Source organism: Ambystoma mexicanum, chromosome 3q, assembly GCF_040938575.1.
Source record: "Ambystoma mexicanum isolate Mex_15411 chromosome 3q, UKY_AmexF1_1, whole genome shotgun sequence".
Lineage (NCBI taxonomy): Eukaryota > Metazoa > Chordata > Amphibia > Caudata > Ambystomatidae > Ambystoma > Ambystoma mexicanum.
Genome location: NC_090926.1, coordinates 85,674,786 through 85,691,912, shown reverse-complemented (window position 1 = coordinate 85,691,912; position 17,127 = coordinate 85,674,786). Strand labels below are relative to the sequence as shown.

The 17,127-nt window shown below is 44.2% G+C and overlaps 1 protein-coding gene across 1 annotated transcript in view; it reads right to left on the bottom strand.

The window, feature by feature from the left end:
* The window catches only part of RAPGEF3 (Rap guanine nucleotide exchange factor 3), a 764,587-nt gene that overhangs the window by 279,247 nt on the left and 468,213 nt on the right, over positions 1 to 17,127 (bottom strand). The window contains exons 13-16 of the mRNA XM_069653198.1: positions 13,215 to 13,293; positions 9,352 to 9,502; positions 8,536 to 8,618; positions 2,056 to 2,095 (exon numbers count right to left, since the gene is read on the bottom strand). Coding sequence (XP_069509299.1) covers positions 2,056 to 2,095; positions 8,536 to 8,618; positions 9,352 to 9,502; positions 13,215 to 13,293 — 353 coding nt within the window. The remainder of the gene's footprint in view (positions 1 to 2,055; positions 2,096 to 8,535; positions 8,619 to 9,351; positions 9,503 to 13,214; positions 13,294 to 17,127) is intronic.

Below are 17,127 nucleotides of genomic sequence, written 5' to 3'. Positions count from 1 at the left end.
CAACTCGTCTGCTCCCGCACTCATTCGCTCGCTTCACTCATCCGCTCCCTGTGCTCAACAGTTCATCGTACTCATCCGCTCACGGTACTCATCCGATCACCGTACTCATCCGCACCCCGTATTCATCGAATACGTGCACTTATCCCCAGAATTATCTCACGTGAACATCATAACACGTTCAACAAGTGCACATGAGCTGCTAAACAATGTTGTGAACACAAACACACATTGCTTAATACACTGAACCATTGCAGCGCTCAAATTAATCAACATGCATTTCAACTACAGCTATTGTGCATGATCAATGTATTCCCCACAGAAAGGTGAGAATTCTCCAGGAGTGGTGCTGAAGTGAACACACAAACTTTGTGTACTACAGTGGACACAGAAAGCCTTACAGGATCAATGATCAGAGAAGAATGCACTTGTCAAGAGCAGACACGCAATAGGTTGTCTCAGCAGCACGCCATCAAATGTTCTGATGTGTGTTACTTAAGGTTTGTGAACAATGGGAACTGGGTTCTTTAGATCAGGCAGGGTTGTGGGCCCAGCCCGAGGTGGGGGCCTTGGGCACATGTCCATTTTGCTCTTCCACGAAGACGTCTCTGCTTTATGTGTTTCCTCATTGTATGTTATTTCTCACTGGGGCATCGTCTCTAATGTGAATTGTATACACTATGTTATACATGTGTGTGTGTGTGGGGGATCCAAAGGGCACAGCATCCACCCACCCTTATCCAGTTCGAAGCTTATTTTAGCTCTGCTTATCGCCTTAGACATCATGTGAGAGGTCTGTACTTAATGGCTCCTTTGATTTTTACCATCTGTGACCCCCACAAACTAGGGACATGCAAAGTGCAAAGAGTAGATATTTCAGGCTGCAAGAGGATATTGGAATGTATAATTTAATCGAATTCAGACCAGTTCTATCCCGTCCTGGCGTTTGTAGTGAAGGCGGTACCCCATAGATGCGGCTAGGAATGGTTCTACAGTTTTCCATCCAGAACGGGCAAATCATGTCACTCACTGAGACTCATGCTTTCTAGCATATGCACAGGACACCTTTTATCAATAGCAGCCACGAGCAAGGTATACATGAGGAAGGGACACATACCCCTGGCCAATAAAGCCATCATATCTAGATGCCAACGTACCACCAATGCCATGACATCGCCAAACTGCAAACAAATAACTTGAATGGGAGATTACTGCAAAACAGGCCTTTTCCTGCTTTGTAGAATGAAGGAACGGAAGGCCCCAATCTTAAAAGAACATCTCACCAACCCATACTCACTCAACTCAACCCTACTTCTCTTCTCCCTCACCAGAGCCGTCCCGGCTCACACCGCTTAATCTACTCCTAACTGTAAACCCCTGTGTATAGTGCTCCATTACATCTCTCCTGGTTTTGTGATTTGTAAACAATGCACCTACAAACATTCCCAATTGGTCATTTTACTACCCAATGCAATGATACCCCATATATTGACCTTGGAAGGATGAAACTTGACCTTCTCGGAATTCAAACATCAGTTCTTCAGGCTGAAGACACAGCTCAAGGGCATACCTCCATTCCTTTCTAACCAATAGTCATATCTTAATTGGGAGTCTGAAACAAGGCGAATATTCACCTTTCAAGGCTGATCATAAAGGCTGCTTCATAATTGGATGTGTGAGGCTGATGCACATTGTGTACTATCATTGGATACTTGGATGATGTACTCTTTCAGATACATAGAAAGGTAAAGTGACAGTGGGAATACTCTGATGTCATGACAGAGTACAAAGGAAGCTGTTTGGGCAGCTCTGGCAGATCTTGTTGTCTCCAGCAGTCAGCGTGGCTTCCTATACCCACAAGTTAAAACCCAAGATTAAGGAATCGTAATGCTTCATAACAAAGTGGTCACAGGGCACTACCACGTCCTCTGCCACCTGACTGAGCGGATCAGCCTGGCCAAATGCTTAGATGGTCACCACTCAGTATTAACTATTTAAATATCTTTATTAAATGTGATCTAAAATTATACTGAGATGATCAAAGGATAATACAAGTACCTGTATCTGGGGGCTCACATTAGCATTGCCATTTTCCATACTGCAAGAGAAGAAACAAAGACATTGTTAAAGGTCAAGTCAAATAAGAGTGATTTCAAACACATTTATTTTTTCCAATCCATCACAACAAACGCAATGGTCTCATTATGGTGGTAATGGTAAAACATGTGGTATTTTAAATATATCCTATTTTTAAAATACCACCACATTATATGAGTGCATGGGATATTTCTAGCATGAGGTGTGTTGAAAGTAGGACATGGAGCAAATTTGAGTACTATGTATCATTCATCCAATATAGTAGTTTCTGCGTTCGTATGCCATTAATACGCCATGCAATTCCAACTCAAAGGATGGTGCGTTAAAAATTGGGTGTATTTTGAATGCTTCGTGTTTTCACCATTACCATTACTACCATATTCATAACGGGGCCCAAAGAGGAGATCATGTCCGTTTCTCAAGACACCATTGTTGATCACTTCCGGTTGACACACTGTGATTGTGGCCAAGACATGTCTAAAGCTTCCTGTGCCTTGGTCAGCTGGGTGTTTGGAGAGCTCTTAGGATTTATAATCTTATAAAACCTTCTAGACAGCAGACTGCCCTCCAATAATCCCACAACGTCCTAATACACCAGGTCCTCAGGCTGTGTTTATAGTCGGTAGTGGTCAGTATCGGCATGCTACTCCCGTCGCATTACCAGAGCCTAGCATCTGGGGTCAACAGCATCAACTAATTAGAGAGGCATGGCTATTTTGATGAGGCAAGGAGCTGTGCCACCATGCAGAAGATGGATCCCCTGGACAAGATTTCTCCAGACCCCAGATGACCCAGAGTACCCTTGAAAAGAATGGGAGGAGGAATTGGGGAAACTATCTGAATTATAATGTCATTAGAAAAATCTGATTTACACCTCACAGTTTGGAAAAATATCACCCCACAGTGAGACCTACTATGGCTACAATGCTGCCTATCTTTGTTGTTGATGCTGGACATATCCACACTGTTTGGTACTGTGGACTACTGGACGCTTCCGGGGTCTAATAGTCGCTCCAGAGATGGTTTTGCTCATTCTTATCTGGCAGATTTAATGAGTAAGAATGGGACCTTTTCTTTCAGATTGATATGCGGCCCCTTGTGGTGTGCCCCAGGGATTCCCTCTTTCTCCCCATTGTCCTTATTGTTCAATAGTTATATCAGTCCTCTTTTTCATCTTCTCAATAAATGCGTCCAGCATGATCACTCCTATGTCGTTGACACTCAGGTTTACGTTAGAATTGTCATTCCATCAGATGATTTTATCTGATAATTGGCTTAAAAAGGTTTGGTAATGGATGCCAGGCAATGCACTGCAACTGAATACCTCCAAAACAGGCACTTTTCTCCTTGAGCCTAAACACCCATTAAATGACAAATCTAACACCCATTTTACACTGCAATACTACCATTGGCAATTCAGTCAAGAATATATGCAGGTTTGGGGAGGTCGGTTCATAGTCATATGTGGGAGGCAATTAGGAACACTTTTTTTGTCTCTGACAGTTAGGAAGCATCCTTCTGTAGCTCCAAGAGCTGCCTTTGCTGTAGTGGTTGCCTTGCAGAAAAATGGAAAACAGGATTACGCCAACACTTCATATAAAAAGCATTGTGCATATTAGTTAGAAATATTTCCATACATATTGGAGCCTGCCTCCTTTATCAAATACAAAATCCACATTCTTGTTTCCAATTTTTGGAAAATAATACATCAGCTGATTTTCTGACACAGGATTCGATATAATATTCTTTGTCTTGTTAATAGTTTTCTTAATGGGTGGGGCCACGTCTATTTGACTGATATGATCTCCCGCTATAAACCCTGGATCCCAAGATGCACACCGTCTAGCCAAAAACCAGATGTTTAACAGGGGTAAATGGAGCTTCGCCCCCCACAGAATTGCCTTTAAAACTCTTACGCTCACCCACAAATGCCTCTCGAACTCTGCACCCAAATATCTGTCCGACAGATTCACAAAACACCTGTTAGACCTACCAGAGCTGCCCAACAGCACGGCCTCACTGTCCCAAGATTCGACCTGCAAATCAGGTGGCAGCAGCTTCCCAGTTTCGGCGACAAAATTATGGAATTCTCTTCCATTAACACTAAGAACTGTCCCCTCCTTGCCTCTTTTCAGGACTCAGGCGAAAGGTTGTCTCACTTCGCAAGACAACCACTACATTTTGTATTGTGTCTTCACTGTTAGCTCTCACCCAGCCTGCAATGGATATATCTAAAGTCGGCTGGTTCTTAATTCCGCTACTTATTTTCTATGCACTGTACTGTATCTTGCTGTAAATCTCTCTTAATTCTGCATTTTGTAGATATTAACATGTCTGTATATCTATAACTATGTTTTGTACACCAAGCAATGTGCCCAGTTACCTGAGGGTTCAGTGCACTATACAAATAAACAAACAAACCAACAACAAACACCCCCCTGTTTTTGGAATGCCACACCCATCAGACATTTACATCATACTTCCATGTTTTCTCTCTGTAAGCTTTCAGACTCTCGAGCAGGTGATATTTACCATATTCGTGTATAAGGCTTCTGCCTTCTGATTTGGATCTTGCTATTTTGATCTTCTATTAGGGACATGACTCATGCTTTCCACCTACTGACAGAAGGAGTCTGTTCTACCTGGCTTTTGCACTAATAAATGCCTCAAAAATCAAAAGAAAATCAAATGCAGTGGGTGCAATTGAGCAAGTTGCAGCAATCTATGCACCTGCATTGTCTGTAGACGGAGGATAGAAGGCTATTCTGGACCCTGCCGCCAGCCTTTAGGACACCATAGGAAGACTTGGAAGTATATGATGAGGTAGAACTAAGACTTGAAAAGTATGTTGCTCCAAAGGTGAAAATAAAGAGAGCATGTCTTCTATTGTTCACATGGTCACAACATGGAGGGATTCAGTTGAACAATATTTAGCAGTGCTGAGGTATACAAGCGTGACCTGTGAATTTGGACCTTCCCCAGACAGAGTCCAGTTATGGTCCGGTTGAGTGACAAAGCGATACACAAAAGTAAAACAGGATCAGGTGCTCTCATTTTCCAAAAGCATAGATCAAAACATGAAATGTGCAATTTATATTCCCAAAAAGATGACTTGTGCCACCTGAACCAAAGTACAAAATGTGGCAGCATAAATGGAGGAATTCTGTGTCGTCAACAACATCAAAGGGCCAAAGGTGGCAAACAATCAAAACTTCAAGACAAAATGCTTTTGGTGTAGGAGCATGGGGCACTGGGCCGGTCCTCAGAATCTCCTGCTTGATACAAGACCTGCACATCCTGTGGAAAACTTGTTCCCTTTGGCAAAGTCTGCAGAGCTAAATCAGAGAAGACCTAGAGAGACCAAGGAAGATGATGGCTCCAGTGAAAGGTGGCATTATTAGCGATGATACGGGACTGATCATACCATGGGGCCCGACCAAGGGGAATATGAACCATCGGAAGATGAGATATGAATAGCGGAAGTAGGTATGAAAGATACACTTAGCTCTGGATCACCATACTCCATTCTTGAGGAGATGTTGATTTAGGAGACCCACAAAGTGAGAATGTGCGAGAAGATCTCAAGCCAGATGCCTATAACAGGGAGTATATGCCGGTCTATGCTTTTTTATTCTAATCCATCCTCTAGGAACTGAAAAGCATATGGTAGGGTGTATTATGTCAATAGCAGAGTACCATGTATGGTTTGCATCGCCAAGCCACACTACATGAGAAGCTGAACATGAGTTGAGAAGTCAAGATATTACAGGTTTTGACATAAATGGAGTGCAACACAGCTGTAATGTTTCTGGAGACACTTCATAATGTGTTCTCAGACAAAGTGGATTCTCCTGGTAGAGGTGCCTCAGAGTGTGCATCCCCATAGTGCTGGGGATAAAGGAGAGCTGGGAAGATTTGAGAAGCTTCCATTCCAATGTCATGATTGGTACACAACCCCAAACCCCAAATGCGTGGTGCTGCTCAGCCTGGAGGTAGGGGCAACGTTGTAATCCATAAAAGGCCCAGTTGATATTAGGTCCCACTACCCCGATGGTACAGAGGACGCCTGTGTGCCATTATTACGTTATAACTAAATAACTACAGGTATGATTTTGAGCAGTAGACGAAAATAGGCGGTGTGTGTGGGTGGAGAGTTTGAGCTGCAGGTGGAACACAGGTCAGTGTTTATCCTCCACGTCAAGTCAGGCTCTGACAAATGTTCACCATGGCTGACTAGGCTGGTCACGAGATTAATGTTTTTGATGTGCTGCATGTTCATGAGAGAGGATATATGATTCCTGATGGTTTTTCAAGCGTGCTCACCAGTACAACATGTGAAGGGAATATAGCAACGACAGCAGATCATAGAAGATGGATGCAGGAAGCACTTCATGTGGGGACTAAAGGCAAATGGACGAAAAAGGATAAAGGGGACAAGTTTCGGCAAGGCATAAGGGGGCACATTGTAAAGCGTGGACACCTACCAAAGTTGTTGGGAGGATCACTGTTCATTCAAACAGGTGCATCACTTGGCACAAGGATCAAGTGGGCTGAATCTTCTTATGCTGGGCATATGGGTTTCTCGACAACCAAACATTTACGCCACAACAAGTATCAGTGGCCAGGAATGGATAAGTTAGTGGATCACTTGATGCAGGAACGAACCATGTTTGCAAACAGCAATGACTGTCCACAACATTAGTGGAGCACCTTGGCGCCAATACTAATTGTTGGCTAAAGCATTGATGAGTTTATAGTTAAATGGAAGTCATTACTCGACAGGAATAATGTTGCCAATATAGAGATTCAGGGCTCATTGTTCACAAGTTATTCAGAAGGTAGTGAGAATATAGACCGATTGCTGAGTTGACTAACTAGTTGTGAGCACTCTATGTTAATCATTGGCTAACAGTGGAGAGAAAATGGAGATCGTCAAATCAATCAACCTTCGCTGTGACATGCTAACTCCATTAAGAGCGTGGACTCACCAAAATGGATCACAGAACTAGCTAGATTTCAGTATGGAGATCTGGGCTATTAATCAAATGCATTTCTTGGTGGATGTGGGAAATTAGCAATTGCAAGTTCATCCATCCCCTGATATGAATTCCTGTGGTTTCCATTTTTGTTTGGGGAGTATATGTAATGCCATTCCTTTTTTGCTATCAATCTATAAATGTGCTTTTTTGATTCAGATGAAATTTTTTAATGTGGCGTTAACATCCCGCTCCAAGGGCTAGAATGGGGTGTAGCGGCACGGCAGCACAAGTTAATGGGGCGAGCGAAGCGAGGGCGGTTAATGTGCGCTGCGGGCCATTACCCCCCCATTCCAATACTTGGAACGGGTTGTTAAAGCTGTTAGCACCCTAGTTTACCGCTTTGGTAACTGGGGTGCAAAAAACAAAACGTATTTATATTCACTGAACAGGACGACTCACATGTCCTGTTCAATGAATCAAAATACTTATCCAAAATGGCAGCCATGGTTGAAAAAGTGGGAACTCCGTGCATGGAGCCCCTCTTCTATTACCATGGAGGCTGAAAAAGAAGGAGGGAAGCTGATGTGGTGCCAGCTGGTGCTGCCGCAACAATAAGGTAAGTGGGGCAGGGAGGAGGGGTTGAGAAATGGAGTGAAAAATACAGTAGTGTAAGGAGGTTGAGCATGCGGCCCGTGGCGGTGGAGGCAGCCTGCGAGTTCTGTCGAACGCGGGCTGAGATCGGAGCATTCAGCCCCCGTTCTGCAGAACCTGATTGGCTACGCCCCCTTCCACTGGCGCTAATAGCCATTAGAACCCAGATGGTGGTAAGAAAACACTTATTTGTGGACTGAATCCAACGGATACCAACACACATTCCAAACAAGCTATTGGCTGCTCAGGTTTTCTCCTCCTTTTCTCCCTTGCCTCACTACCTAAAAAAAAAAACACTTTTCTTTTGCCTGGCACATTATTATGATCTGTGCCCTTTCTACAAAACTCTCTGCAACCACTGGCCAAGATGGAAACAGAAAGGGGTTTCTTTATGGAATTTAATGTTGCTGCCTGTGTCAACCATAGTTAAACAAAAAAAAATACCTATTAGCCCCGTAGATGTAATACGATGCACTCCATGCAGAGATTAAAGTCCTTTGCTCACAATTAGATATTATAAAAACACAAATGGTAACTGCAACCAGTCATATCTATTGGATTACAGGTCAGCTAGAATATCCAAAAGGAATAGCTCCTAAACCATGCTTATGCCAGTGTATAGACGCATGCGTCCCTATTCTCCACTAGTTATGGAGAATCAGGAGGAATTGTTGGACAACATAGAAAAGGAATCTCATGGAGGCTGGATATTTATCACAGATCACTCAGAGAAACAGCTGTGCTGATACTGTGCCCACGAGCTATACCATTGGACAGCATTCAGGATTTGTTTAAGCAGCAAGTGGCTCACGTTCGGCTCTTTTTGCGGTCCAGCAGCTGCTCCCTCAGCAGGTTACTCAGGCGAGGATCTCTGCTCACAAAGTCTGAGAGTTTCTGCGAGAAAGAAAGCAAATGAATGGTTGCATAAGGATCATATATAATTTTTAAATATGTTTATACCACAAATAAGATAGACGGGTACCTACACCTCGTCAACAAACATCAATTACCCAGATTGTGCATGACTCATCAAGGGCAAACCTCGGATGAAGTTTTTGAAAAATGCATCAGAACCTTGACTAAATGCTTTCAGCGAGGCAGTCATTACAAGTCTGCCAGTTCGGAAATAAGGGTAGCAACGTACGGCACCTTTTCTGCACCGCCAGAATATGAGAAGGCCTGCCGGGGCTGGTGCTCCCGGCAGGTCTGACCTGCTGGGAGCACCGACCCCTGCAAGCATGCATTTCACAGAAGCACCGCACCGTTAGCAACGGTGCGGCTGCTTCCGTATCCCCAGTGCCTATGGGACTCCACAGGAATCAGGACTTACACTTTCCATCGTCTGACATCCCGGCCCAACGGCACCTGGAATATCCTGGTGGCACTAGGATACCAGGCAGCGGAAAAGTGTTACGAGGTCGCCGGCAACCCACCGTTAGCACCATCCGGTTACCACGGACCACAGTGTCAGGATATCTTGGAAAAACTTATGTAGCCCCTTGTATGAGGCTCTTTCACAATTACTTTCCACAATTAACCCACTTTTCCTAAAGTAATGCCGTGCCAGTGCGGTCCATGCAGCAGCTACCTTACATTGAACAAGCAGCGCATAATACATGTTGATTACCTCCAATAGGTTCAGAGCACTGGGCTCCACCTGCACCAGCCTTCCATAGAGTGTCACCCACTGACTGATCAAGCGTAGGATTTTCTGCCTCTTGTTGAAGGAGTACACAGCTTTTTCCTGCTCAGTGCCTTCCGAGGGCTCGGCGTTGAAAGTAAGAAAATGTTAAGGAATTCATATTTTATTTAGGCGGTAACAGAAAACACCACACCCAAAAGTGTGCAACGGGAAAAACAATGAATCATTATTACCAGCATCATCCCGCGACAGTGCATGGGAGTGCATGAAGAACAGGCCCAAAGGCCACACCCACTGCTATAGTTAAAAACTGTCGGGCGAGAGGCTGCAGTGACCTCCCATTAATGAGTGAAATAATCCTTCTAAGGGTATTATTTACAGGACTTCAGATACAGGAGACAAGGTAGCACAAGCTTCTAAGTGAGCCTAGGCAAGCCAGGAGAGGAGGGCACGAGCAATCTCCATAAACTGGGCCCAAACCTGGCTTCCTCGAGGAGTCATTTTCCCTATGCGTGAGTCAAGTCACAGGAGACTCCAACTAATTTATAATAAAACAAACTGTGAAGGCCTCTTTCCCCAGTCAAAGGAATACATGGAAGTAAACCAGAAGCAATTGTTCTCTCAATCAGGACAGGCAACACCGCACAATAAAAGGCTGAGGCTGTCCTACTCATGATTTGCAAACATTTTACTGTTAGGGTGACACAAAAAAGAAACATGGCTAGCGCACAGTATGTTCTCAGAAGGGTTGCAGAATTCAATCGCTCTCAGACATATTTATCTAACATAAAAGGTAGTAATTTCTATGTTCCCTCAATGCTCTTTTAGTTTAGGCAAGGCAGCCAATATATCACATTCCTGCTATTTGCATCCCTCCTCTTTCTCCTCTGTGATTTAAAGACAAGCTAAGATGAGTGGGACCCATTTCAAAGCAATTTTTAGTATCCTATTTTACCTATTCTGAGGCATCCGAGTGGTTCTTCATAGATTATAATAGAGATGTGTTCTAATGCAAACACCAATGAGTTGTTTCCCTGGTTTCATCATTCAGGGTGCATAACATAAGAATGTAATTTATCTCCAAGCATATCCACTGGCCCACACAACTGTGCGGAAAGCAGTGTAAAACAAGTTTTTGGTAACACTTTTTCAGGAGGTCTGTCTTTGGCTAGCAAAAGTATATTTAAAGTAAAACAGCCATTAGTTTGTGAAGAGAAATGCCTCGTCAGAGTATATGCTCCTACCGTCAGCCTCACTTTGGCTCTTCATTATGTGACAACATTCTAGAGAAAGCAATGGAGGTAGCGGGCGAGTAGCCACTGCACAGCAGGACAAAGGAAGGCAATCAGTGTGGACCTGAAACCACAAATCATCACTTGCCTCGATGCCCGTGGGCTGTTAGTGCGCTTTACAAATCCAAATAAATAAATACAATTAAGAAGGGCTATTAAGCTGGCCCTGATGGCAGGTCATCGTAATTTATGTACAGAATGTCGTTGTTATACTAATTGATTGAATACTTCATATTCTGAGTGAGAAAGTTATGTATTGATAGTTATTCATTTACAATATGCAGGCTGGATTTAAACAAGAATACCCGAGACATACTGAGTAACCCAAAGTATATGTTTGCAGGGTCTCATGGTGTGTTGTCTGGTGCCTAACCCAGCTGCACCCCTAAAGGCCAGACCTAGCACTCTTTAGGCCATGCCCTGCACTTTGGCCAGACCACCTCGCTAAAGCACCCCCACACAATTTCGCATCCCACTTAAAGCACCAGTAAGCAACCGTCAAAAGCGGTTTTAAGGGGACATTTTGAGATCTTGTTTGGTCATTGTCAAGACATATCTTACCACCAGTATTGGTGCTCCATTAAAATAAGATAGAGCTGGCTTCAGCTTCCTATATTCCTACAGTGAGTTAACTAGTAATCTGAATATTCATCTCTTTACCTAGTGCATTCTGTGGCCAGACAGATCACATCTTCGCATCTCTCTTTCTCTATTCAACAGCACGTGCTGCTCAGGGTGATGGAGTGCTTACTTTGATGGATGTGGCTGGCTACTGGCATAGCAATAAACAATGCATTATATCAACTAGGCCCTATGGGTCTGAATACAAGTTTGGCGGTAGTGGGAAAACATCTGGTATCTTAGAATACAGGGGCCAGATTTACCAAAACTTTTTTTCAATTGGATTTTACCATTGAAAAACACTTTGTGAATCATGGCCAGGATGTTTAGCCTCCAAACTACAAATGTTGTTACCGAAAATCAATGTTTATTCTCCATTTGTGTTGCAGTAATTAATACCGAACAAAAGCATAACCACATGGGATATTTAAAACATGTGGTAATGACATCATTAAAGTCATTAGAGGTCCCATGGAGATTTATGAGGCTTCAGTATGAGGCAATGTGCCCCGAGGCAGCGGGACAACCTTGTTGGTCCCTTAACCAGAGTGGCAGTGCTGTTATCGAAAGGGTCAGCACACTGTTGAGGGGCGTATTGCCATTAGTACCGGAGTAGTTCTCTACATAGGTGCTAATGGTGTATTTTTTATTAATCTTTTTAAAGAATATATACTTACCATTCTTGAGCGGCCTGGCGCCTCGCAGCGTTGCTATCAGAAAGTCAATTTTCCATGTTGACGACAGTGACGTAATCAACAGGAAAACAGCCTAAGTTTAAAGCTGCACTTCATGGTGCCGCGCCACATAAGAGCGGTATGTTTATTTACTTTAGGAAACTACGCGGGTGCTAAGTGGTGAAGGGAAGAGACGGGGCACTGACCACCCAGGCTACGCGGAACACGGGCTTGTACTAGAGAATACAGCACGCACTGTGAGCATCCTGAATGGACAGCACCCCCTCCCAGGGTGCTAATGAGGAAAGTATCACAGAATGATATACATGCCTTGGAATCATGATGCCCCCTCCAGGTATTGGAATTGTACGGCATGTGTTTACAGCAGATGGGTTTGGCAGTATTAGAAGAGGTACTCCTAATCAGGCCCACAGTGGGTTGAAGGTAGCAGTAGCGTTTTATTTCCAAGATAACAGGCTGGGAGGATAGCTCAGGTGCAACGCTTCTTGGAAGCAAGACAACACAAAGCGGCGCAGGTTTAAATCGCGGTCCTTTGCTTAGAGGCTGGTTTCTGTATGAAGCGTGATATAAAAGCTCAATTTATTTTTAGACTGATGTGCATAGCGAAGTTACCCTACGGCTCAGACTTTTCCAGCGTTCAAATCATGATACACGTATAGCATACAAATTCCGAAGCAAAAACCTGCAGTGCATAATCACTCCGTTTCCTGAAATGCTGTGCTATATCATGCTAAGCCTCTTCCTTAAGTATGGCGCTAAATCACAGGATACAACAGATTGATGGACTTGGGCACTTTCAGGCTTCTCGATTCCCCTTTTAGAATTAAGACTCCTGGTTAGGGTATAAGTAGCTCCGCAAAGCGTCACTCCACAGCTTCTATAATAACGTGGATGTTTAGACAGAACTAGCCGAGGAAAGATGAATCGCTTGTGCACTTCTGTGATCAGAGACGTATGCGGGCTGCTTGACTGGCAGTGCTGTTATAGGGCTGGTGTTCATGACTCTTTTTGCTCTGTTCTCATCATTAAGCTCGATGACCTGGACAAAGCGTGGCCAGGACCCCCAGATTGCCCATTTGTCTGTGTGATGTCCAGTTCAGTACTCTCATTTTATTTAACTTTTTTTTACACTTTGAAGGTCTCCCAGTAAGCGGTGTAATGCGGCTTCTGAAAGTGAAGAAGTAAACAGTAAAAGACACAACCCCTCTCCCCCACTGCTAAGACAGCGACAGAAGGATATTGATGCAGCAGAGACTGGCACAGCTGTGATGTTGGCATAAAGACACTATGGGTCAGGAGGAAATCACTGAAGAACGTATCTGTAGAAATAGAATAAAAGTGTGATTAGGATTTCAAAAACTTGAATAAATAAAGCCTGCAGGATCATAGGGTAACAGGTTTGCTAAAAAGGTGTTAAAAAGACTCATCTCGTTAAATAGTATGTTGTCAATGAAGCCATTGTTTATTTGCTTCTTGTTGCTTATAAGGAGACACAGCACTGTATAATGGCACACGTTATTTCTGGAATTTGCAGCATTGTGCACCCCCTGTACTTCCCGACTGCTCTGAGCTTGCGGCTGGCACCCTTCCAGGAATGGTGATCCTTCTCTCCTGCAGATCCCTGTGATAGGCACTAATACGTCATCAAGCAATATCTTGACCACTCCTCTTCCCCCGTCCACTTACCTTCCAGTGCCCCAGCATGTCCTTGATTGCTAATGGCACCCTCCTGAGGATGGTGATCTTTGTCTCCTTCATGTGTCCGCTGCAGAGGCTGATGCAGCCCACCATGTGCGGAACGGTCTCCATCATGTGATTAGGAAACATCTTGCAGGCACACATATACAACACTACAGTCCTCATCTTCCATCCGATATGCCTTCTACAACTCCCTAGCATGCCACAGTCCACTGCTGACACACGCCTGAAAGTGCCAATCTTCCTCTTCTCTCCCATTGGCAGGCACTATCACATGACATATTCCTCCCCATCCTAATATAGCATCACAATGTGTTCCTCAACCAAACATCCTCTGCAAAGGCTAGAGGGATACACATGTTTGGGCGATACTCAGTGTGGACCATCCCCGTTATTGGCCAGAACCCATCCATGGCATAATCACCTACAGGTTCACCTTGCCCCCATAAACTCATACTGATCAGAGAGTACCATCACTTCGCACCGATCCGCAGTACCCACATCTTGATGGTCATACGTGCTTTCTTAGTTCTCCAGCATACTGCTGATATCACATGACCTCTAAGCAAAATGTATTACTAGTTCACCCAAACATCTTCCCAAATGTTCGATATCTGCATCCTGCCAGGGTACAGCTTCTAGCAGATACACACAGTGAGTAGGATTGGTCGTGGCCTTGCATTCATCCAGGAGATTCTATAGCCTGCACCACACATTTATAATCTTATCCATCGAGAACCTTATCAGCCACTTTCACATATTCTCCAATCCCTTGGGTGCCACCTATGCTTTTAGGATGACATTCCCCATCTAGCTGTTCCCTTTCAAAGCCTGGGCACCTCAACACCCTTACATAGCACCTAAGGATATCAATGATGAATAGATGGCACCAGCACTTAAGGAAATTTCAAACAAATTATGAAGAAGTAATCGTAAATAGAGGCCAAGAAGGCATAGGAGATTATCTGGCCTCTAAAATAGCTGAGGATTTAAGTAGTAACGCAGGACTTCACTCCATTGCTTTTTCCCCCATATATCACCAAATATATATTCGTCCCTACCTTGAACCTAGTCTTGCTCCAAGCCTTTCCTCCTCCTCTTGATGACACCATAGAACTCACTTTCACTTAATTCAACTCCACACTGTCCACCCCCATTAATGATAGGTATCCAACCAGGTCATTTGCCCCCTACCACCAATGCATGCAACCATGATCCTCTACAGCATTCCAACTCCTGAGGACAACCATGTGCTGCAGCTTGCATCTATGGCAGAAATATAATTCCCCTACTCTCCCGTCAGCCTACAGAAACACTCTTATAATTCTAACCATTGCTTTTAGCTAAATTCAATCCTCTTACTAAACTAACACGATTTTCTCTATTCTACCATACCCATGGTACACCCATGTACACTGTTATACATGACCCTCAACAACACCCCCCTCCTCCGCCCAAGGACCCTTCTATAGCCTCCTTTCTCTGACTTCTCCTTTGAAATCTCAAAAATATATGACACCTTGTCCTTCCTTCGATCTCTCACACACACTTCCTTTATTCCATCATTCTCCATTGCTGTCTCTCTCCAAACCACCACTTCAAAATCCTTGAGCAGGTTCAATTCATTCGCATAGACGGCTATCTTGAGATACAGTCAATCTGACAGCCCCTCCAATCTGGATTCTCATCCATTCATTCCACTGTGAGTGCTCCCCTCCTTGACTCCAACTTCTTAACCATGGCTTACAACTCATCTATCCTCAATCCTGATTCTACTATTCCTGTCTGTGATCATCCCTCCCTCCTTCAAACTCGTTCCTTCTTTGTATCCACTACACCAAAATGGCCCTCCACCTTTCTCTCCAATTTCTTCTCAATCTCATGGAATTCTAAAACCTCTTTCCACAAACCATCCCAGTAGAGTTCCACAAGGATCAGTCAAAGTCAAGTTTTTTACAGCATGATCTTTATATCGGTCTTTTGTTTGATAAATGTACCTTCATTATTTACCTAAATAACTCAATCAATCAAATAGCTTCTAAGCAGGAGTCCATGGTCTTCTCGTGGCGATAGAGAAAGGGCAACAGACCATGACGAGGGCCTGACACAAGAGGGCCTCTCAGGCAAATACAATGGACAATTGCACCCCACATAAAGGGGGCCCAATGAGTTTGAGGGGCCCGACCAGGGACGGAGGGGTGATACTGCTTAATCAAGGACAAAGCAAGAAGGCCAGCAAAGGGAAAATGGCACTCTCTAGCCCTCATGTTGGACGAGATTGTAAGCAGCTGAGCATTCCTGGAGAGCAAAATCAGGGAGGAGGAAGCAGATATCTCCCTGCTGCGTGCATATCTACGGAAGGTGTCGGATAGGACCAAGCAGCTGATCAGTAGAGGACGACATGGCTGCAATGAGGAGCCAGATATCGCTCCTGCAAGGCACATTGCCTTACCAAGAGAGCAGAGGGGGAATACATGGTGGTATTCCTGGAAAAACAGCTGCGTGAAAGATTTGGAGGAGTGGGCTTGTTCTCCTGGTTTTCCATTGAGGGGGCGCACTGGGTGCCGGTCCGACCTCCAGCACCGGGGACCTTCCCGTGGATTACAAAAGCCTGGCTCCTCTACTTCAGGGGCATGGATGCCATGCTGCAGAAAGTGAGATGGATGAGCCTGGTGCTGGTCAGCAACTCCAGGGTAATGCTGTTCCCTGACATCACAAGTGAGGTCCAGACACAGCAACCATTTATTTAGGGGGAAAAACATGAACTGCAAAAGAGGGGCATCAGATATATGCTCCTCTTACCGGCAAAGCTGAAGATGATAATGGAGGAGCGGACATTCTTTTCCAACACCCAGTACGAGGTGTCGGACTGGATTGAGCTCTCAGGGGAGATTCAAGATGGACAGGGGATGGTGTTCTAATTACAGGGTCGGAGGAGCCACTTTATCAGTACCAGTAAGGGTTGGGGATTCGAACAGGGGAGGAGATTATCAGTCGATTCCATCAAGACGCGAGAAATATTGGATACATTTCCTGGAAACATTGGACCCTAAAGGGCTTAATGAAGAATTTTCACTAAGATGTTACATCTGAGTCAGATGATCACCATATGGTATCCCACATGTGGCCTACATGTAGTGTTCTGAGATGGAATCCCTTATGAACATTATCTCATTATCTCTATACATTTCCAATTGTTCACATTTATAAAACATTTCTTTTTCATTCCCTTTCCCTGTATCACGAATATTGATCCTAAAGAACAAAGCATCTCCACATGTTTAGGTGATTAGCCAGTGTGTTACCTTGAGCAATTGCTCACACCATTGTTTTGTACGGTACATTCAATGTTAATTGGAACTACTGATACTTTTTCCTTAAATCATAAAGCATGAGTGGCCAGCAGACTGCGGTCACCTCCATCTGTATATAATTGATGTAGCTTTGATGAAGAA